Raw genomic sequence first — 24,096 nt, forward strand, 5'->3', positions numbered from 1 at the left:
TTTTAAGATTTTATTTATTAATTAGAGAGCAAGAAAGCACAAGCAGGGAGGGGGGAGAGAGGGAGAAGCAGACTCCCCACTGAGCAGGGAACCCAGTGCAGGGCTCGATCCCAGGACCCCGGGATCACGACCTGAGCCAAAGGCAGATGCTTAACTGACTGAGCCACCCAGGTGCCCTCTTTCAGCACATTTAAAATGTGCTGCTTCCTTCTGGCCTCCACGGTTTCCAATGAGAAATTCATAGTCATTCAAATCCTTGATCCTCTATCAGTAATGTGTCCTTTTTCTCCAGCTGCTTTCAAGATTTTTTTCTTTGTCTAGTTTTCAGCAATTAATTATGATATATCTGAGCATGGATTTCTTTGGATTTATCCTGTTTGTGGTTTACTCAACCTTCATAAATATGTAGGTTTGTCTTTCACCAAGCTTGGGAAATTTTCAGCCATCATCCAGATTTTGTTTCCGCATTGCACTCTTTCTGTCCTGCCACCACACCAGAGAAGGCCTCCTCTACCTACTGTGGCTGTATGGGCCAATCAGAATATGGATAGCCTTGTAGAACCCTGGGTCCACATCCACAATACAGTGGTAGAGCCATCCGCGTAGCTTCCAAATTTGAATTCGGTCCATCCCCTCTTCCATCACATATTGCCTGTATCATCAGAAGGGTAGGAGACCCTGCTCCCCTCTGCATCTCAGCAGCAGCTGGGATCCTCACTGCACAAGGACTAGGAAGGGCCATCTTTAGGTCAGTTTTCCCAAGTCAGGTAGGGAGTGGGTGAGGAGTAGTATAGCAGACATGCTGTGGCCCTGCTCTGCCCTGCTTTCCACAAGAAGAGACTACAAAAAGGTTGGACCCATTGGAGTTGCCCCTTGTGTAAAGAACATCTTTTCCTTCTTCTCCTCACCTCCCCATAGACTCATCCCCTTCCCTCTGCTCCAGTGAGGTGGTGGCTCTGGCAGTGCAAACTCTGCCACGTCCTTGTCTTATGTAGGAGGAGATTTAAACCTTTTCAGTCTTTCTAGAACTACTGATCAGTTTTCTTATAAATCACATTCCTGAATTTTACTTTTAAATTAGTATAAAAATATTTGGAGCCCAATTGAGGTTTGTGCCAGGTTTGTTTGAATTGTAAAAATAGTAAAACAACAACAACAAAAGTCCAAAGCATGTATAAGGAACAGTATACAGGACCCTAAAGATTGAGTGGGTAGAATATAGTCCCTCCCTTCGATCAAGGAACACTGATCCCATGGGAGAGAAGAGAGAAGGTCATAAGTCAATGAGGCATGTACAGTAATGGACCAAGGACACAAACACATGAAGGCCATGGAAAGGACTGCCCACTGTAGTTCAGTTTGGAACAGGAAAGTTGGCTCATTCCTGAGTAGCACAACCATCTTTAGGTTGCTTTCATAGCTCTCAAAGATTCCAACTTTAAATGACACCTCTGAACTAGAAATGCTGCCTCTGCAGAAGATGTGATAGCTTCATGACCATTCAAGGAAAGGTATAATGATAATGAGTGCCCATCATAGAATCTATTTAGAAGAAAACCATTTTGGCTGCATCACCTGAGCTGTGGGTCATTTTCATTGTGTGACATTGTGTTCCCCACATAATTCTCCTCCCCCAGTTTGCATTTGAGGTAAATTTATGGACTGTATCAGCCACCTGGAAATTATCAAAGCCTGCCTTCTTGGGCATTTTAGAGATCGTGCACTAGTTGAATGCTAGTCCAATATACATCTGTAGTTCCCATAAAGCCACTGTTCCCTCAAACATGTCTTATTTATGGATATAATCTCAGTGTAATGTAAATGGAACCAGTATGCAAGGTGGCAAGATTACTAAGATGTCGTTACTTCATATAATTATCTTAAGACCAAGGGTACTCACATTTTAAAAAATTTAGATAAGTTATTCCTTATTTTGCATTTGTAGAAATTCAGATTTAAGGAAGTTGAGTAGAGGAGCACCTGGGTGACTCAGTCAGTTAAGCATTTGCCTTCAGCTCAGTGATCCCAGGGTCCTGGGATCGAGCCCCTCGTTGGGCTCCCTGTTGGGCAAGGAGTCTGTTTCTCCCGCTTCCTCTGCCCCTCCCCCCTCCTCATGTGTGCTCTCTCTCGCTCTCTCCCTCTCTCTCTCAAAATTAAATTAAATTAAAAAGTTGAGTAGAATGGGCATGGGCATGTTATCCAGCTTCTGAGCATGGAGAAAGAATGTGACCCTAGCCTTTCCCATGGTGAACCTCCCCACAAGAACATACCCCTCACAAAGAATCTCCCCCATCCCTCTCCAGAAGAGAAGAGGAAACACAAGAAGCACCTAGTGCAGAGCCCCACTTCCTACTCCATGGATGTGAAATGCCCAGGTTGCTATAAAATCACCACCAACTTTAACTGTGAACAAATGGTAGTTTTGTGTGTTGGCTGCTCCACTGTCCTCTGCCAGCCTACAGGAGGAAAAGCAAGGTGTACAGAAGAATGTTCCTTCAGACAGAAACAGCATTAAAAGCACCCTGAATCAAAATGACTGGGAAACCATCCCAGTAAACATATTTTGGATACAAAACAAAAAGAGTGTGACCCTATCTGTTTGAGTCTGGAGCCATCACATCTTGATGCTCTTACTGCCCCCACAGACTTGAAATTTCTGCTGTTCCCCAAGCTGCAAAAAATTACTTTGGAGGTACCTCACCCAGCTTCCTTCTGCTTTCTGCAGATACCATCAGTTAAGAACTTTTCTGACTTTTAACATGTAAAACAGGCAAACTCAAGTATCTATAGACTGACCAGTCAGTAAATATATATTCCTATCCCAGCTTCTGGCAGGGTTGACATTATCATAGGATGCATTCCTTGATTTCAAAAAATGAAAAGTGATGAGGAACTCTTCCTGTCTCATTCTGTCAGGTCCTAATGTCAAGACCAGACAAAGACATCACAAAGAGAACTCCAAACCAATATCCCTTACAAATATAGGTGAAAAAGTCCTCAACAAAATACTAGCAAACCAAGTCTACCAGCATATAAAAAGGATTATATGCCATAACCAAATGGAATTTATTCCAGGAATACAAGGTTGGTTCAACAAAGGAAAGTCAGTCAATGTTACACCCTATTAACAGATAAAGGGAGGGGGAAAAAACAAACAAACAGGATCACTTCAATAGATGCAGAAAAAGCACTTGACAAAATTCAACATTCTTTCATGATAAAAACACTTGACATACTAGGAATAGAAGGGAATTTCCTCAACTTGATAAAGGGCATCTATGAAAAACACAGAGCTAACATCATAATGGTGAAAGACTGAAAGCTTTTTCCCCTAAGATCAGAATAAGACAAGGATGCCTGCTCTTACCGCTTCTATTCAACATTTTACTGCAGGGTCTAGCCAGAGCTGTTAGGCAAGAAAAAGTAATAAAAGGCATCCAGATTAGAAAGGAAGAAGTAAAACTCTATTTGCAGATGACATGAATTTTTAAAAACTGAAAACTCTAAAGAATCCACCAAAAATCATGAGCGCTAATAAATGAGTTCAACAGATGTCCAGGATACAAAATCAACATACAGAAGCCAGCTGTATTTCTATGCATTGGCAATGAATAATTCAAAAATGAATTTAAGAAAACTATTCCATTTACAACAGCATCAAAAAGAATAAGGTAACTAGGAATAAATTTAACAAAGAAGCTCAGACTTCTACACTGAAAACTACAAAATATCCTTGAAGGATATCTGGGGCGCCTGGGTGGCGCAGTAACACGTCTGCCTTTGGCTTAGGTCATGATCCTGGGGTCCTGGGATCGAGTCCCACATCTCCCTCTGCCTGCTATTCCCCCTGCTTGTGCTCTCTCTCTCTCTCTCTCTGTCAAATAAATAAAATCTTCCCCCAAAAAATCCTTGGAGGATATTAAGGAAGACCTATGTAAGTGGAAAGACCTACCGTGCTCATGGTTTCAAAGACCTACTATTAATAGGATGGCAGTATCCCCCATAATATTTACAGAATCAATGCTATCCCTATCAAAATTACAGCTGTCTTTTTTTTTTTTTTTTTGGTAGAAATTGACAAGCAGATTCTAAAATTCACATGGAAATGCAAGGGATCCAGAATATCCAAAAACAATCTTGAAAAAGAACAGAGTTGGAGGATTCACACCTTCTAGTTTTAGAACTTAAAGCTTCAATATTTAAGACAGTGTGATACTAGCAGTTGGAAAGACATGCAGATCAATGGAACAGAATTGAGAGTTCAGAAACAAACCTATACATTTATGGTCAATTGATTTTCAATAAGTGTGCCAAGACAATTCAATAGGATAAGAATAGTTGAATCAGTAAATGGTGCTGTGATAACTAGATAACCAAAATATGCAAAAGAATGAAGTTAGAACCCTGCTTCACACCATATACAAAAATTAACTAAAAAATGGACCAAAGACCTAAATGTAACAACTAAAATTACACAACTCTTAGAAATAAGCATAGATATAAATTTGGGGGGGGGGGAGGGCGCCTGGGTGGCTCAGTTGGTTAAGTGACTGCCTTCAGCTCAGGTCCTGAACCTGGAGCCCCAGGATCAAGTCCCACATCAGGCTCCCTGCTCAGGAGTGCTTCTCCCTCTGACCCTTCCCCCTTTCATGCACTCTCTCGTTCATTCTCTGTCTCTCAAATAAATAAAATCTTAAAAAATAATAATAAATAAATTTTTGTGACTTTGGGTTAAACAACCCAAACAGTTTCTTAGATATGACACCTAAAGCACAAGCAACCAAAGGAAAAAAACATAATTTTAACTTCATCAAAATTTAAAAACCGTTCCTTTAGGCCGGAACCGCCATCTTCCAGTAATTCGCCAAAATGACCAACACAAAGGGAACGAGGAGAGGTACCCACTATGTGTTCTCTAGACCTTTTAGAAAACATGGAGTTGTTCCTTTGGCCAGATACATGCGAATCTATAAAAAAGGTAATACTGTGGACATCAAGGGAATGGGCACTGTTCAAAAAGGAATGCCCCACAAATGTTACCATGGCAAAACTGGAAGAGTCTACAATGTTACTCAGCATGCTGTTGGCATTGTTGTAAACAAACACGTTAAGGACAAGATTCTTGCCAAGAGAATTAATGTACGCATTGAGCATATTAAACACTCAAAGAGCCGAGACAACTTCCTGAAGCGTGTGAAGGAAAATGATCAGAAAAAGAAGGAAGCCAAAGAGAAAGGTACTTGGGTTCAACTGAAGCGCCAGCCTGCCCCACCCAGAGAAGCACACTTTGTGAGAACTAATGGAAAGGAGCCCAAACTGCTGGAATCCATTCCCTATGAATTCATGGCATGATAAATGTAAAGAAAATAAAAGAACTCAAGACTGTAAAAATGTTTCTCTCAATTGAGTAGAAGTGTGGTGTCCTTTCCCCCAAAAAAATATTTAAAGCAAAAAAAAAAAAAAATTTAAAAACCCTTGTACTTCAAATAATATTATCAAGAAAGTAAAAAGACACCCACAGGGAGAAAATATTGCAGATCTTATATCTGATAAGAGTCTGGTATCCACAATATATAATGAACTGTTACAACTCAGTAATAAAAAGCCTACAAAATAAAAAGATCTGTAAATATTTTATATCAGTCCTTTCATCATAACAAGGTTTTTTCTAGAATGAAAGTTTTTTAGTTTGATGAAGTCCAATTTATCGATTTTTTTTTCCTTTGGTTGTTTATGCCTTAGGGGTGATATAATGCTTTTGATGCCTATGGATGTCAAAGTACTCCAACACCATTTGTTGAAAAAGTTGTCCTTCTGCCACTGAAATGCTTTTGCACCTTTGTCAAAATCAGTTGGCTATCTGATAAGGGATTTCTGTCTAGAACATTTATAAAGAAATCTTACATCTCAATAATAAAAATAACCCAACTAAAAAAATGGAGGCAAAGAGAACAGACATTTCTCCAAAGAAGATATACAACAGACCAATAAGCATAACATCATTAGTCGAAAAATGCAAATCAAAACCACAATGAGATACCACTTCATACCATCTAGGATGGCTATAATCAAAGACAATAATAATAACCTGATGATATGGAGAAATTGGACCCTCATACACAGCTGGTGGGAATATGAAATTATGTAGCCACTCTGGAAAACAAAAGTTTAAATACTGGGGCACCTGGGTGGCTCAGTCGGTTAAGCGTCTGTCTGCCTTTGGCTCTGGTTGTGATCCCAGGGTGCTGGGATTGAGCCCCATGTCAGGCTCCTTGTTCAGCGGGGCGCCTGCTTCTCCCTCTCCCCCCTGCTCGTGCTCTCTCTTGCTATCTCTCTCTCTCTCTCCCCCCACCCCGTCTCTCAAATAAATAAAATCTTAAAAAAAAAAGAAGTTATACAGTTACCATATGACCTAACAATTACTCCTAGATATATACCCAGAGAATTGAAAACTCAATTACTTGTTTGGTTTGTTGTTGTTGCTGTTGTTGTTGTGGGTTGTTTTTTTTTTTAAAGATTTTATTTGTCAGAGAGCATGAGCGAGCACAAGCAGGGGGAGCGGCAGGCAGAGGGAGAAACAGACTCCCCGCTGAGCAGGGAGCCTGATGTGGCACTCCATCCCGGGACCCTGGGATCATGACCTGAGCCGAAGGCAGACGCTTAACAGACTGAGCCACCCAAGTGCCCCTCAATTACTTGTTTAGAGCAACATTATTCACAATAGCCAAAAGGTAAAAACAATCTAAGTAGCCACCAACATATGAATGAATAAACAAATATAGCCATAAAATGAATAAACATGGATGAACTTTGAAGGCATCGTGCTAAGTAAAAGAAGGCAGACAAAAAGACCACATATTGTAAGATGCCATTTCATGATTCCATTTCATTCTGGAAATGACCAGAACAGACAAATCCATCAAGACAGAAAGTTGATTAGTGGTTCCCAGGGCCTGGGAAGAAGGGGGAATGAGGAGTGACTGCTTATGGGTGTGGGCTTTGGGGGCAGGGAATGAAATGTTCTGGAATTAGATAGTGGTGATGGTTGCACAATTCTGTGAATATACTAAAAACTGCTGAATTATATACTTTAAAGCAGTGAATATTACGTGAATTACATCTCCATTTTTAAAAAGGTAAAAAAGGTATGGGCAAGTTACACTGGAGAAGCAATCTTGTTGAAATACTGGGAAGTAAAGCTGATTTGTAAAATATCTGTAAAGTTGTAAAATTAGTTTGGCCCTTCGTGGAACTTCTAAGAAGTCAGATCTGAGGCTTTTCTCTTTGTGACTGCCCTTGGCTTCTGGTCACCTTTGGCACTTAACATGTCAGAATTTATCTTTCTTTTTTTTCAGGTGACCATGGGTTTCAGAATTTGTTTAAGAACATAATAGCACATTATAACCATTAATCATAACTCCCTTTTGAAAAGTCTACAAATCTAATCTTGGATCCTAGAAAAATAAGCAAATTAAAGTGAGTGGCTTGACCAACTTCTTGCCCTTTGGTAGGATCAACACTGAATCTCCAGAAGCAGAGCCAGCAGTCCTGACCCTCATTACCTCCCTGTGCTGGGAGGGAAGCTTGGTGTTTAAGGCCAGAAGGGCCTGTTCATATAGTCTACGAGGTAGGAACATCATCCCCCTTTACAGATGGGAAGCTAAGGCCCAAAAAGACCACCCACATGGCTGGAACTGCTAGTTTTCCATCTTTCCCCACAGCTTGTTCTCAGCCTTCCTCCAGAAGTCAAAAATGGGCTTAAAAATAGTGTTCCCAGGAGGGGGGAAAGATGGCGGAGGAGTAGGGGACCCTATTTCAACTGGTCCCCAGAATTGAGCTGGATATCTACCAGACCACTCTGAGCACCCATGAAACCAGCCTGAGATGTAAGATCTGGATCTCTACAAACAGAATATCGCAGGCGGTTGGTTTTGAGGTACGAAGCGGAGAGCCGTGATTCTGCCGGCAGATATCAGAGGATAAACGGCAGTAGGAGGGTGCCTGGCTGTGGGGATCCTACACCGCTGGTGAGTGACAGCCTCACGTGCTGGGGACGGGCACAGACTCACAGACCGGTAGCGGCGGGGAAAGGACTTCAGGGCAGCCCCCGGGGTGGAAACCTGGAGCGGCAGGGTCGCGCCTGCGAACTCCAGCCCCCGGGACGGAAACCCGGAGCGGCGGGGTCGTGCGAGCAAACTGCAGCCCCCAGGACAGAAACCTGGAGCGTCAGAGTCGCGCCTGCGAACTGCGGCCCCCGGGATGGAAACCCGGAGCGACGGAGTCGCGCGCACGCGCACACGAACTGGGAACACCTGGCGGTTTTAGAAGCACAAAGGGCAGAGACGTGCCCGGACCTAGAGGCAGGACTGGGAGCGCTGGGAAGGGGCACACAACCCAGGACGCTGCAATTTATAGCAGCACAGACAGAAACGGAGACAGTGTGGCCTGGAGAGCTCACTGAAGAACGGACTGCTATCTCTCTGCTCTGAGGCAGAGGGTTGGAAACAGTCTCTTCTGCTCTGACTCGCGGAAGAGACGTGGAAAGCTGCCAGGGAAAGGCGCCAGAGAACAAAAGCCCCAAAAACTGATTGCCACTGAGCCCATCCCCCGCCCAGGGGCGCAGGGCAACTCCGCCCAAACAGGGTTGCCTGAGTAACAGCGTGGCAGGCCCCTCCCACAGAAGACAGGCTGGGAAAACAAGAGGCCAGCAACCCTAAGGTCCCAAGAAAACAGGTGCATCTTGCTTGGGTTCTGGTCAATAATTTGGACTCTATACATTCCCTCAAACACCCATCAACAGAATGACTTGGAGGAGGAGCCCCCAAAACAGGAAAGACTCAGAGATTATGACTTATGCTGCAGATTTACAAATGGATGCAGATATAACCAAGATGTCGGAGATGGAATTCAGGCTAGCAATTGTGAAGACAATGGCTAGAATGGAGAAATCAATTAATGGCAACATAGAGTCTCTAAGGGCAGAAATAAAAGAATTGGCAGAACTTAAAAATGCTATCAATGAGATCCAATCCAATATAGATAATCTAACAGCTAGGGTAACTGAGGCAGAAGAGAGAATAAGCGACCTGGAAGACAATATAATAGATAAAAAGGGAAAAGAGGAGGCCAGGGAAAAACAACTCAGAATCCATGAAAATAGAATCAGAGAAATAAGTGACACCATGAAGCGTTCCAATGTCAGAATTGGAATCCCGGAGGGAGTGGAGAGAGAGAGAGGACTAGAAGATGTATTTGAGCAAATCGTAGCTGAGAACTTCCCTAATCTGGGGAATGAAACAAACATTTGAGTCCTAGAGGCAGAGAAGACCCCTCCTAAGATCAAGGAAAACAGGCCAACACCCCGGCATGTAATAGTAAAACTTGCAAATCTTAGAACCAAGGAAACCATCTCAAGGGCAGTTAGGGGCAAGAGATTCCTTACGTACAGAGGGAGGAACATCAGAATAACGTCAGACCTATCCACACAGACCTGGCAAGCCAGAAAGGCCTGGCAAGACATATTCAGGGTACTAAATGAGAAGAACATGCAGCCAAGAATACTTTATCCGGCAAGGCTTTCATTTAGAATGGATGGAGAGATGCAGAGCTTCCACGACCGGCAGAAGCTGAAAGAATATGTGACCACTAAGCCGGCCCTGCAAGAAATATTAAGGGGGGTTCTATAAAAGGAGAAAGACCCCAAGAGTGATATACAACAGAAATTTACAGGGACAATCTATAAAAACAACATCTTCACAGGCAACAATGATGACAATTAATTCATATCTTTCAATAATCACTCTCAATGTGAATGGCCTAAACGCTCCCATAAAACGGCATAGGGTTGCAAATTGGATAAAAACACAGGACCCATCCATATGCTGTCTACAAGAGACTCATTTTGAACCTAAAGATACATCCAGACTGAAAGTGAAGGAATGGAGATCTAGCTTCCATGCCAGCGGACCTCAAAAGAAAGCTGGGGTAGCAATTTTTATATCAGACAAATTAGATTTTAAACTAAAGTCTGTAATAAGAGACACAGAAGGACACTATATCATTCTTAAAGGGTCTATCCAACAAGAAGATCTAACAATTGTAAATATCTATGCCCCCAACATGGGAGCAGCCATCTATATAAGCCAACCGTTAACCAAAATAAAGAGTCATATTGATAACAATACGTTAATTGTAGGAGACCTCAATACTCCACTCTCAACAATGGACAGATCATCTAAGCAGAAAATCAACAAGGAAACAAGAGCTTTGAATGATACATTGGACCAGATGGACCTCATAGATATTTACAGAACATTCCACCCTAAAACAACAGAATACTCATTCTTCTCGAGCGCACATGGAACTTTCTCCAGAATAGACCATATACTGGGTCACAAATCAGGTTTCAACCGATACCAAAAGATTGAGATTATTCCCTGCATATTCTCAGACCACAGTGCTCTAAAACTGGAACTCAATCACAAAAAATTTGGCAGAAATTCAAACACTTGGAAGCTAAAGACCACTCTGCTCAAGAATGTTTGGGTCAACCAAGAAATCAAAGAACTTAATTCGTGGAAATCAATGAGAACAAAAACACATCGGTCCACAATCTATGAGATACTGCAAAGGCGGTCCTAAGGGGGAAATACATAGCCATCCAAGCCTCACTCAAAAAAATAGAAAAATCCCGAATTCACCAACTAACTCTACACCTTAAAGAACTAGAGAAAAAGCAACAAACGACGCCTAAGCCACGCATTAGAAGAGAAATAATTAAAATTAGAGCAGAAATCAATGAATTAGAAACCAGAAACACAGTAGATCAGATCAATGAAACTAGAAGTTGGTTCTTTGAAAGAATTAATAGGCCACTGGCCAGACTTATCCAAAAGAAACGAGAAAGGACCCAAATTAATAAAATTATGAATGAAAGGGGAGAGATCACGACTAATACCAAGGAAATAGAAACAATTATTAGAAATTGTTACCAACAACTATATGCCAATAAACTGAGCAATCTGGATGAAATGGAGGCCTTCCTGGAAACCTATAAGCTGCCAAGACTGAAACAGGAAGAAATTGGCAACCTGAATAGGCCAATAACCAGTAACGAGATTGAAGCAGTGATCAAAAACCTCCCAAAAAACAAGAGTCCAGGGCCTGATGGATTCCCTGGGGGAATTCTACCAAACATTCAAAGAAGAAATAATACCTATTCTCCTGAAGGTGTTTCAAAAAACAGAAACAGAAGGAAAACTTCCAAACTCATTCCATGAGGCCAGCATTACCTTAATCCCCAAACCAGGCAAAGACCCCATCAAAAAGGAGAATTTCAGACCGATATCCCTGATGAATATGGATTCCAAAATCCTCAACAAAATCCTAGCTAATAGGATCCAACAATACATTAAAAGGATCATCCACCACGACCAAGTGGGATTTATCCCCGGGATGCAAGTGTGGTTCAACATTCTCAAATCAATCAATGTGATAGAACACATTAATAAGAGGAGGGAGAAGAACCATATGGTCCTCTCAATTGATGCAGAAAAAGCATTTGACAAAATACAACATCCTTTCTTGTTTAAAACTTTCCAGAGTATAGGGATAGAGGGAACATTCCTCAAGTTCATAAAATCCATCTATAAAAAACCCACAGCGGATATCATCCTCAATGGGGAAAAGCTGAGAGCCTTTCTCTTAAGATCAAGAACACTCAAGGGTGCCCACTCTCACCACTGTTGTTCAACATAGTACTAGAAGTCCTAGCAACAGCAATCAGACAACAAAAAGAAATAAAAGGTATTCAAATTGGCAAAGAAGTCGTCAAACTCTCTCTTTTTGCAGACGACATGATACTTTATGTGGAAAACCCAAAAGACTCCACCCCCAAATTACTAGACTCATCCAGCAATTCAGTAATGTGGCAGGATACAAAATCAATGCACAGAAATCAGTTGCTTTCTTATACACTAACAATGCAACTGTAGAAAGAGAAATTAGAGAAACGATTCCATTTACAATAGCACCAAAAACCATAAGATACCTCGGAATAAACCTAACCAAAGAGGAAAAGGATCTATACTCTAGGAACTACAAAGCACTCATGAAAGAAATTGAAGAAGACACAAAAAGATGGAAAAATATTCCATGCTCATGGATCAGAAGAATAAACATTGTTAAAATGTCTGTGCTACCCAGAGCAATCTATACCTTCAATGCCATCCCGATCAAAATTCCAATGACATTTTTCAAAGTGCTGGAACAAACAATCCTCAAATTTGTATGGAATCAGAAAAGACCCCGAATCGCCAAGGAAATGTTGAAAAAGAAAAACAAAGCTGGGGGCATCACGTTGCCCGATTTCAAGCTATATTACAAAGCTGTGATCACCAAGACAGCATGGTACTGGCACAAAAACAGACATATAGACCAATGGAACAGAATAGAGAACCCAGATATGGACCCTCAACTCTATGGCCAAATAATCTTTGACAAAGCAGGAAAAAACATGCAATGGAAAAAAGTCTTTTCAATAAATGGTGCTGGGAAAATTGGACAGCCACATGCAGAAGGATGAAACTCGACCATTCTCTAACACCATTCACAAAGATAAACTCAAAGTGGATGAAAGACCTCAATGTGAGACAAGAATCCATCAAAATCCTAGAGGAGAACATAGGCAATAATCTCTTTGACATCGGCCACAGCAACTTCTTTCAAGATACATCTCCAAAAGCTAGTGAAACAAAAGCAAAAATGAACTTTTGGGACTTCATCAAGATAAAAAGCTTCTGCACAGCAAAGGAAACAGTCAACAAAACAAAGAGGCAACCCACAGAATGGGAGATGATATTTGCAAATGACACTATAGGTAAAGGGCTGGTATCCAAAATCTATAAAGAACTTCTCAAACTCAACACCCAAAAAAACAATCAAGTCAAAAAGTGGGCAGAAGATATGAAAAGACACTTCTCTGAAGAAGACATACAAATGGCTAACAGACACATGAAAAAATGTTCATCATCATTAGCCATCAGGGAAATCCAAATCAAAACCACACTGAGATACCACCTTACACCAGTTAGAATGGCAAAAATGGACAGGGAGAGAAACAACAAATGTTGGAGAGGTTGTGGAGAAAGGGGAGCCCTCTTACACTGTTGATGGGAATGCAAGTTGGTACAGCCACTTTGGAAAACAGTGTGGAGGTTCCTCAAAAATTTAAAAATAGAGCTACCCTATGACCCAGCAATTGCACTACTGGGTATTTACCCCAAAGACACGGATGTAGTGAAAAGAAGGGCCATATGCACCCCAATGTTCGTAGCAGCAATGTCCGCAATAGCCAAACTGTGGAAAGAGCCGAGATGCCCTTCAACAGATGAATGGATAAAGAAGATGTGGTCCATATATACAATGGAATATTACTCAGCCATCAGAAAAGATGAATACCCAACTTTTACATCAACATGGATGGGACTGGAGGAAATTATGCTAAGTGAAATAAGTCAAGCAGAGAATTTCTGTCAATTATCATATGGTTTCACTTATTTGTGGAACATAAGGAATAACATGGAGGACACTAGGAGAAGGAAGGGAAAAATGGGGGGGGCGGGGAATTGGAGGGAGAGATGAACCATGAGAGACTATGGACCTGAGAAGCAAACAGGGTTTTAGAGGGGAGGGGGGAGGGGGGATCGGTTAGCCCGGTGATGGGTATTAAGGAGGGCACGTACTGCATGGAGCACTGGGTGTTATACGAAAACAATGGATTGTGGATCACTACATCGAAAACTAATGATGTATTGTATGGTGACTAACATAATAAAATTTAAAAAAAAAAAAAAGTGTTCATGAAATGTAAACATAAATAAAAACAACTAGTATTAGTAGACTGCCTTACTGCCTCCTCAGCCCTGCCCCTCGTCTGAACTGATGACAGTGGGGCAGGTAGTGTCCCCACTTTACAGATGAAGAAACAGAACTTGAGAGGCATCATGATGGCAGAGGTCCCACAGCTAGTGGGTGTCTGAGCCAAGGCTAACTGTCCTGCCTTCTCCCCTGCCGTCTCCACAGTAATGCTGAACCTAAGACAATGACCCATTTTCCTCCTCCTCCTGTGAGGATCCTGTCTGTTGTATACACAAGCCCGAGAGCTTCCCAGAGAAGGGTGCTGGAAAACCAACATTCACAGCACTGGCCACGGGGCACCAAGAGCCACGTGTCCTGTCACATAACCTAAGAAGACTGGGTTACATATTACAGGTTAAGATACAGGCAACAGGGAGGTCATGTCAATGGGATGGACAAGAAATGGTGATGGTTGAACCAGGATCCCTGGAGATGGACAGGGAAGCAAGCAGGGAGAAGTTCAACCTTTGGGCAGGAGATAAGTAGTACAGCAGCACATCAGTGCAATGGACCTGGGTCCCCAGCCAGGCCCGGCTACTCACCAAGGTGGTTATGGCTCTGAGCCTCTTGTTTTCCCATCTGTAAAGTGGGTATATGCAATGATACTTGATGTCCCTGGGCACTAGTATGTGCCCAAGTAGTGGTTGGAACCCAGCATCTGGCTGTGAAGAAGGCCTCCTTCCAGGCCGTGGAGCCTAGCCACCGGTCAAAGAGTGATCCTAGCCCCATCTGTGTATTTTCATAAGTTTAACTTCAGTGACTCTTGAATAACTCTATATATGACAGACGCTGACAGGACAGTGCCAAAGCGAGGGGCCCCAGGAACTAAAAAAAAAGCATGTTACTGCAGGCTGTGCCATGGTTTATAGTTTCTACATTATGAAAAACCAAAGACCACCAGGGCCTGCCCCAGAGCATGAGGCATCCCCCTTAGGGGCTGTGCTGCTTAACAGGCATTCCCTGGGAAAGTCAGCCCCTCACCCACCGCAGGAAAACTGCATTATATTCAGCCTGTCTACTGAGAATAAACCTAAGTGAGACTCTTCTGATGCACTGAAGTAAAGGAAGCTGCCTTTTGCGGTCTATTCCTGTCTGCCCGCCATCTTGAAGACATGTGACAGGAAGAGCAGGAGACTCCTCTTCGGAAGACCTGGTCCATTCCAGCCTGTTTCTTTCACTTAAGGAGTCATGGGACCTTGTAAGTCCCTTCAAATGGCTGGCCTCAGGGGTCTGCACTTGACTTTGGGGCCTATGAGAGAGTACTTAGCAGACACTTTGCCTCATCTGTGAATTTGTCTTTCAGCTCTGTGCAGTGTGTCTAGAAGACTTCAAGCCTCGAGATGAGTTGGGCATTTGTCCATGTAAGCATGCCTTCCACAGAAAGTGAGTATTGGTGTGGAATTATTTAAAGGGACCTGAGTTTGAGGCATATCAAGCAACTCGTGGGCTTGGGGCAGTGCCAGACAAGCTTGACAGCTTTATGATTGGTCTATAATGCAGAAAGCGGAACGTACCCTAAGGGTGAGGGGTGTGTGTGTGTGTACACATGTGACATTTAGGAGGGATCAGGGTGGTGGAACATGACCACCAGGCAGGACTTCGGGCAGACGACCAGATAAGCCCACACCTGCTTAGAGCCCAGGCTATAAACAGCTACTTAACTGAAACTTTCCAATGAGAGCTTCTATTTTTTTTTTTTTTTTTTTTTTAGTTTATTTGACAGAGGGAGACACAGCGAGAGAGGGAACACAAGCAGGGGGAGTGGGAGAGGGATAAGCAGGCTTCCCGCGGAGCAGGGAGCCCGATGTGGGGCTCGATCCCAGGACCCTGGGATCACGACCTGAGCCGAAGGCAGACGCTTAACGACTGAGCCACTCAATGAGAGCTTCTATTCCTAAAAACTTACTTTAATCAAAACCATCATTATTTTAAATCAAAATAAAGTATGAATGTAAATGGTAGAGTGAGGCCATCTGCCATGCAGACATATTAGTATTCCCTCTTCTCTGACAATTTTGTGTTTTTATTTCTATTAAAAACTTTTATTTCTTCTACTTCCCACCACCATCCTCAGTGTACTTCATTAACACGTCATGGATAATTTGAGGATATAGCATGCTGACTGTGGTTTCTTAGTATCACCTTTTGGAAGACTAGAAGCTCTGGTCCGCCTGCTGGTGGAGCTGTTTGGGACCAGAGTGTTCACACAGGCCCCTGGCTATGAGGGACAGAAGTGTTCAAGGAGGCGCCACAAGCCTGGGACTGACTTCTTCCTCCTGTGTTGTCTTGCTTTGCAGGTGCCTTATTAAGTGGCTGGAGGTTCGGAAGGTGTGTCCGCTGTGCAACATGCCAGTTCTGCAGCTGGCGCAGCTGCACAGTAAGCAGGACCGTGGACCCCCACAGGGGCCCCTGCCCGGGGCAGAGAACATTGTATAGCTCCCCCAAGGATCAAACTGCTGCGGGATCCGACGTCCATGTGGAGCCAGGAGGAACACAAGCGGTCTCTGTGTTGGCTGCTCTACCTGGGGCACCAGCTGCCACTTCCTTTGCCTCATGAAGAACTCGGGCCAGCTAAGCTGGAAACCCAGACTTCTGGGTCTTGTGACAACCAAAGCACGCTGCCACTACCCCATGCCAAGAGAAGAGGAGTGGATGACAGATGAGCCTTCCGGTTATGTTCAAGAAATTTCATGAGGGTCTCTTGCTGATGCCATTACTCTGTCTCCCAGATACTTATCTCCATATCAAGGTGAATCTTTATCAAGCAGAAGGGAAGATAAACAGAACTGTTAGAGAAGGGAACTGAGGGCAGGTCTTTAAAGCCACCCCCGCCCCCCACCCTGTGGACAGATGAGCTTCTGTGCAGAGCGTGCATGCCTTTGCAGCAGCAGACCCTCCCGGCAGCCCGAGCCAAGTAAAACCAGCCGTTACCTCAGCTGAAGCACGACTGGTTGCCAGTGATTGGTGAGGCAGTGCCAGCAAGGCTTTTCACATCATGTTCCTTTGATAAGGTCATCTTGGAACCCAAGGGCTTTGGTTACCACAGAGCAGCAGTGCCCCTTGCCACCCCTTCTCCCTCAAGTTCACGACACTTGCTTATCATATCATCTAAAAACATTAGATGCGCTTGGAAAGGCCTGGTCAGAAGCCATTTCCTCTTATTTACCCCCTGACTCCCCAGTGAGGCCCGGCCAAGCTGCCCATCAGGAGCCTGAGCCGGGGGCGGGCCTCTGAGCCCATGCTGTTCCTGTGTGACCCAGGGGGCCTCAGGGTGCTGCCCGCACCCCCACGTGCACTGTGCTTCCAGCACAGCTGCTAGTCTCAGCCCACTGCCTTGGTAAGGAGCTGCTGTGAGCCCCTCAGATGGCTCCCAAGGGGGGTTCCTTCCTGGGAACGGCCAGTCCTCCCGGCCCCGCTGAGATGAGAGGATGCTGACCCCTTCCTCTCCCCCCTCCTTCCCTGTTCTCTTCCCTCTGACCCTGTTTCTACTTAAGAGAAAATGCCTGTCGTTGACGTTTTAACAATTTAAAGCATCTCAAATAAGATCCTTATGTAATAATGTAATTCTGAAGCCGGGGATCTGCTTGAAATTGTAAGTAGTGTCAGGAAGCCACTGCAGGGCTCTTCACCCGCTGGTGTGTGCCTCACTCTTCAGACTTAAGTAACTGAAAATGTCTTTATAGGAGAGAAATGCATGCTGCTCTTTAGCTCTTCTGTCCAACTTTTCTAGAAATGAGTCCATCCATTTGGGTTCATGAATACTGTACAAATTAGCTATCTGAAGTGGCTTTGGGTCAGATAGAAAGTTCTTTTCCACAGCCCTCCTTCTGTCATAGGGTGGACTCCTTGTCAACAGCTCTGCCTCATTCCACGGGTGTGAGGGGGACAGTTTCTCATTGGAAATGTGGTCCGCATGGTATGGAGAGCGGATGGAGGAAGCTTTGCTACTCTGTTCACAGCATGTCTCCAGGGATTTTTTTCTAGAATCTAGCCTCTACCATCTTAGAATGGGAGAGGGAACCTGTCCTTGGCTCAGGTGGCTGAGGCCAGAGAAGGAGGAAAATTCCCACTAGCCTAGGAAGGTGCTGGGCAGAATCCAGCTTGGAAAATTACACATCCAGTTGGTCAGAATTGGCTGTTTCCTCCGTGTGACCTATTCATGGCACGCCAACTGGCTGCTGCTTAAACAGGGCAAGGAAGTGTGGGGTATTTTTATATGAAAGCCTTAGCCTGTTGGGCATCCTTGAAAAGAACTTTTCGTGCATTCCTCCTCTCGTCGTTTCTGCGTTCTGTGTTGGTAGCACAGTGGAGCTGAATGCTGCAAAGCACCCCGTTTACAGTGAAAGGTTTCCAGTGACCAGTGTCAGAAGTAAGCCTGGACTAGCCTCATTAGTGGCCAACACCCACCATTTCCCATGGAATGGCCTTGGGACAAATCTCACCTTGTCACTGCAGGGTTCAAACAGAAAAGAGAATTTTTCCCCTCAAAGGAGGAATTCTCGTGCTCTAAACCGCAAATGATTTCAGCTCACAGCTTCAAGCAGGATTCTAACCGATCAGTTGCGGCGTTTTTCTGTCCCTGTGCGTCAGTATGAGACCAACCCCACAAGTCCCTGTATGTGCAGGGAGGTAGAGGAGTTCGTTTCCTGTATTACAGGAAGCGCAGGTTGACAGGGTTGGTGCGTAACTCCGGCTGTTAGAGGAAAGCTCAAGAATGCTGTGCGCTCTCCACCGGGCTCCAACCCGCACGAGGTACCGCCGACGTGACCTCGACGCCCGTGAGTGCGGAGGGCTTGGTAAACGCAGCTCTTCTGCCAGGGTGGGGCTGGGCAGGGGGCGGGGAACGTGTTCCCTCTGCTCGAGCTCCTCTCATTTCTTGGCTCCTGTCTCACTGCAGCTTGGCCAGGGCCACGCACAGTAGTTCCTGCGACTCTCAGCGACACAGCCTGAATGGACTTGCTCCCCGCGTCCAGGTCCTCCGCCAGCACTCTCTGCTGCGCTGCCGTGCCTGCCCGCAGCCCGCGCTTCACTCCCATCTTCCTTTAACTCTGGTTAAAACAGCTTTCTGTGGACAAGGTTACATCTCCATCTGGAGCCTTTTTTAAAGAATGAGTTAAGGATCCCCTAATAATCTTGGCACAAGCTTATACCTTAGAGTGAGGCCACTTTGGCCACATCTGTCTTTTGTTGGTGAGTTGTTGGTGACCTTTTGTTAATCTGTAGACACACAGGGTCTTTGGTCTGTCTGCTTTTGGGCCACTGGCTGGTGACATGGCAGTTTTTTTACTTTCTCTTAATGTGTCTTAAGCAGCTCAAAGATTGGATGTTATTTGTATGCTGTGGGTTAAAAGAACATAACTCAGCCCCAACTGAACTCCATGGGTGGCTGCATCATTATCTAGTTACTGCTAGGGTTACAGCTGACTGCAGCTGGCTTTAGAAGCAGGGAACAGGGAACAAAACCAGCCTGACTTGATTCCTGAATGAGTAGGCATAAGGTACTGTCCTCTGCTGCTTTCCTTTGCCAAAGTGTGATTTGGTTGGGCCTGTCCCTAGCAGGTAAGGTCCTTCTAGTCTGTGCCCACAGAGGCAGGGAGAGGACAAGACCAAAATGGCCAGATGGGAGCAGATGGCCCACGGGAAGTCTTGGGGGGGAAGAATACAGGGAATATCCCATCATTGCCAGATAGCTTGTTCTTGACGTCTTGACAAATGCAGATCCTTTTCCCCAGTGCCAAGTCCCTTGGGCCCATCAGAAGAATGATTTGCCCCTTTCCGCAGCCCCACTTCAAAGCCTGTCACCTCCATGGCCTGGTCCTGCTCTGCTAAGCTATTCTGAACTGTAGTAATTTTCTGAAAGGCTGAGAATTACAAAATGAACACAGGGAGGCATCCCTAGAGCTCTGGACAGAAAAAATGCTCAGAGTGATTTGAAATCACCCCTTGCCATTCACCAGCCATGTGTCTTTATGCAACTTAGCCTCTCAAAGCTGGTTCCCTTATCTACCACCTAAGAACTGTAGTAACATCTTTGCTGGTTCTTGTGCGGACCAGCCACGTCCAAAGCCTGGTGGGCAGTAGGCCTGGGGTCATGGAAGCTCCTGATTATAGGCAGCATCATTATGCAGGTCACGTGGGGCTCCTGTGTAGTTCAGGTAAGGAACAAAACCTCAGCAGGAGCCTCCTGAGGGACGGGGCTCCCCCTGGGGTCTGGGTTTGCCTGGGTCCCTTCCTTCGCCTCTCATGATCTTCCCTAGTCACTTCCATGTATCTTTGCCCATTGTGCTCCCTGAGTGCTATTCAAGTTTTTGAGTAGGTAATCCCTTCGTGTAGTTCACAAATCATAAAGTCTTCCTTGCATCCCTGACCTGGCAAGCCCAACTTTATCAGCCCTTGAACTCCCACTCTTTGTTCCAGGTAGATCCTTCCAGAGACCATTTATGCATATACAGATAAATACGCACGTGTATGTATACACGTGTGCTTGTGTGTCTACATAATTTTTTTTTTTAACTTATGTGATACCAGACAAGTATATCCAAGGAGCATTCCTATTCATGGGGGAAGAGCCATCCCAGAAGGCAGAGTATCTGTAAAAGGTGAGCCCATAATTGGGGGATGTCTTTGCAATCACATTCCTTTTTGAATAAGGCATTATTTTTTTATTGATTGCAGCATACTGGAATTCTAGTTTTCCATACAAAGCAGAAACAGCAATCCCTCCGTGGTCCTTACCACACAGATGCTCAGATAATATGCAAGCACAACCAGTTTCCAGACTGTCTTTCTGGTCTGTGACGGACACCGAAGAGCAGGTTCTGCTCTGTTGCTGACAGCAGCAATGCAGGCCTCTGGTCCAGGTCCAGCAGCCTTTGCAGGGCCTGGACAAGCTGCCCCTGCCCCCACCAAACCCCATCTGACGGGGTGATGTCTGGCTACAACTGCCATGATTTCTTAGGCGAGCTCCTGTGTTTTTTGAGGCAGGAGTTTGAGAAGCAGCAGCAACTGAAGCCTGAGGCAGCCTTGGCGGGGGTGGGGGCGATGTCTCAGATGATGCTAAGCAGGTAGATGGGCGGTCTCCTCCAAATTAACCATAGATACACACACTTCAGTGTCTGCGCTCTGCTCCCTTTCCCACCCCACTTTATGCACACATTAAAAAGAAAATGCTTCCCACAGAATCTTCTCCATTTGACAATAGAAATTACTCCACCAGTCATCTTTTCTTTAAAGAAAAAAAAAGTCTTAAGTCCATTTTTGCCCCTGCAGGAGATACGGTTGCTTCCTCCAGGCAGCTCTGCGGGGAGGGGCGTGGACTCCTGCCTCGGTCCTTGCCAACTTCCCTGGCGTCCTGCCTTCCCTTGGATTAAAAGTGCAGCTTGGGCCCCTAACCTGAAACTTGAAAGGAATTGTATGTGAAAAGCCACTTTCTGTTACTTGAGTATCTCGTTCTGGGTTAGAATGTCTTCCGCATTGGCCATTACGAATTTTAAGTAAAAGAGATGAACGTGTCTCAATTCACAATGTCTAAGTTATGGTGAAATCTGCAGTTCAAAACTGGAAATAGTTCTTTAGTAGATAAGATGAAAGATCCCATATGCCATGGAATGTGCTTCCATTTGAGTGAGAATAACAGGAGAAAAATGGGGCTCATACAGTTTGTTCCCCTTACTTGTTGCAAGCCCAACTTGTTGCAAGATGCAAATAGTTTTGTTCCAGTTTTAGACCAAGCATCGCACCCTTGGCTTACCAATCTAGTGCTCACTTCTGTGGCTCTCGGGTCAGGGAGAACACCCACCCTGCTTCAGGGACACGGACCTCGAATGTGGTCCCCACCAGTGTCAAGGGACCTGTCTGTAGTTTGATGAAGCTCCTCTCCGCTCCCTGTGCCAGTACAAGCCTGGGGGACCTGCGTCTAGGGCCAGCTGCACTGTCCTTCCATGTGCCCCTTCCCTCGCAGGCCCTGCCAGAGCAGGCAGGGCCAAGATTAGGGAAGTCTCTCCTGGCGAGGGCCTGGTCTTCCGAGAGTGTCCCTGATACTGTCGTCTCTGCGTTTCTTGACATCGTTGCCAGGAATGGGGTAGTTTAAATCCTGTAGTTTATTTAGCCCCCTGGGTTTTATTCACTAGATCTTGTATAACTCCCTCAAAAAAAAGGTTTATGAAATGCTGAGCCTCAGGTTTCATAGACGTGTTTGTACACTAAGAATTCTGCAGCAGAATATTTTTAAACATTCGCAGTTTTTTGTAAGCTATATTTTTGTATATTTAATTGCTATTTTAAAATTTTAATGCATTTTGGGCTAATTACTCCTGTTTTAAAAACAAAACATGCATGTAATTGAAGTAAACAAATGTAAATAAAAAACAGGTTTTGAAAATACTGTATGTTGAGTATGCACCCTTGTCATTCAGAGGGGCCTGAGGTCACCTACACCCCACTTCAGCCTGTGTAGCAAGAGTTGGAAAGCCAAGGTGAGTGGCTCTGATCAAAGTGAGCTGGTCACCAGCAACATGGGACTGTGATGAAGGCGAGCTTTCAGCCTGCACCCTCCCGTGGGGTGGGGCGCGGGGTCAAGGGTGAAGACTGGAGCCCCAGGGCACAGTGAGGCTGGACACACCGGTGGTCTCACCCATGCGGACCACTGGTGTGCTTGGTCGGGGGGGGGGGCTGAGGTGGGAGAACTAGCCCCACCCCACCCCTCTAGCTACACCTCAGGCTTGGAAATACCAACTATTATTCCCTTAGAAGAAAAAAACCTCTCTTGGTCCAAAGTCACCCTGTGGCGACTGCCATTTCTCCTCACCACCCCTCACTGGGACCCCTGCAGCTCAGCTCTGGCCCCACAGCTTGGAGGAAAAGTGCTTCCCTCAAGGCTATCCGGACCCCGCCACACATCGGGACCGCGTCCTAACCCTCCTCTGAACGCAGGTGCCGGAGAACTCGTCCCCCTCTGCGGCCTGGGCAGCAGCCCCGCCGGCCCTCACTGGGCCACTCTCTCGGCAGCCTTCTCCTCTGCCCACCTTGTGACGGTTATTCTCACTCTGCCTTCACACTCACGGAATTCCCACCTAGACACACAGCCCTCTCGGGCCTGAAATCTCCCATTAAAATAGCCAGCTGCCTTTCTGGTACCAATCACACAGTCCCAAAGCAAGCCTCCCCAACAAGCCTCGATCCCCTCACCGGGACTCCCGCCCCCCTCGCCAGCCACCACGCGCCAGGCCTCGGCCCTCGGCGCCTTCCTCGCCCATCTTGGTTTGGGCCACCCCTCCCCCCGACACACACTGCCTGGGCGGGGGGGGGGGGGAGCCCCTCGTGCCCCCTCACGACGGGCCGGCCAGGACAGGGGCGCCTGGAGACGGGAGTTTACTTACACGCATCTCACAAGCCGGAGGGAGTGAAGTGGCCGTAAACTGGGATCAGGCTCGGGACGAGAATGTGCAGGGATGGCCTTAGGGACACTCCGCGGTGACAGGGGAAGGCGGCAGGGGCTGGGAGGGGCCTGGCTGCACCTGCGTCCTCTGAGGAGCGGCAGCGCGCCGGGCAGGAGCCGCCAGAACTCTGCGCCAGAACTGACGACGAGGCCAGGCAATGTCCGTTCGACTCAGGAACTCGCGGCTGACGCACCAGGCTACCGTCCCGGAGCGGAGCAAGCGGAGAGGGCCTGGGCCACGAGGGGCTCCAGAAGCACGACTGTGCAGCAGCAAGTGGGTAGTGACGCTGTCTCTGGAGGCCGTGGGGAATGCGTCTGAGGGCCCCGAGCGCCACGAGGGCTGGCAGCAGCAGAGAAGCCGATCGCCACCCAGGGGCCACCAGTCCCATCCCCGCAGCGTCCCTCCAGCCCTTCTGCCTGCGCCAGGCTGGCAGCACCCACAAGCCACAGGCGCCCAACTGCGTGAAGGGGCGGGACGTGCCCTGGGAAACGGCCGCTCGGGCCCCGCAGGCCGCCGAGCTCGGCTGCTACGCGCCTCTGCTGCCCCCACGCGGCCAACACAAGAGGTGCCGAGGGATCCGACCCTCCTCCCTCGGCGACCCTGGGAACCTTCCCTCCAGGCGCCCAGGCGCCAAGGAGGCTGGGGTTTCCTTCTGGTTCAAAGGCTGATTTTATACAGACCCTTCATCGCCTTCAACAGAGATGCAGACACAAAAATACACAAAATAAAACGCTGCTCTATC

The 24,096-nt window shown here is 46.0% G+C and overlaps 1 protein-coding gene and 2 pseudogenes across 8 annotated transcripts in view; all 3 read left to right on the top strand.

Moving 5' to 3' along the window:
* RNF24 (ring finger protein 24) overlaps positions 1 to 22,302 on the top strand; it is a 91,391-nt gene extending 69,089 nt beyond the window's left edge. For all 8 annotated transcript variants that reach the window (XM_078056990.1, XM_078056993.1, XM_078056994.1 and 5 more), the window contains 2 exons: positions 15,221 to 15,300; positions 16,215 to 22,302. In XM_078056990.1, coding sequence (XP_077913116.1) covers positions 15,221 to 15,300; positions 16,215 to 16,353 — 219 coding nt within the window. In that variant the 3' untranslated portion in view covers positions 16,354 to 22,302. The remainder of the gene's footprint in view (positions 1 to 15,220; positions 15,301 to 16,214) is intronic.
* On the top strand, positions 35 to 3,875 carry LOC118536512 (small ribosomal subunit protein eS27 pseudogene; annotated as a pseudogene).
* On the top strand, positions 4,788 to 5,472 carry LOC118536511 (large ribosomal subunit protein eL21 pseudogene; annotated as a pseudogene).
* Positions 22,303 to 24,096: the final 1,794 nt, after the last annotated feature.

Source organism: Halichoerus grypus, chromosome 10 (assembly GCF_964656455.1).
Source record: "Halichoerus grypus chromosome 10, mHalGry1.hap1.1, whole genome shotgun sequence".
Lineage (NCBI taxonomy): Eukaryota > Metazoa > Chordata > Mammalia > Carnivora > Phocidae > Halichoerus > Halichoerus grypus.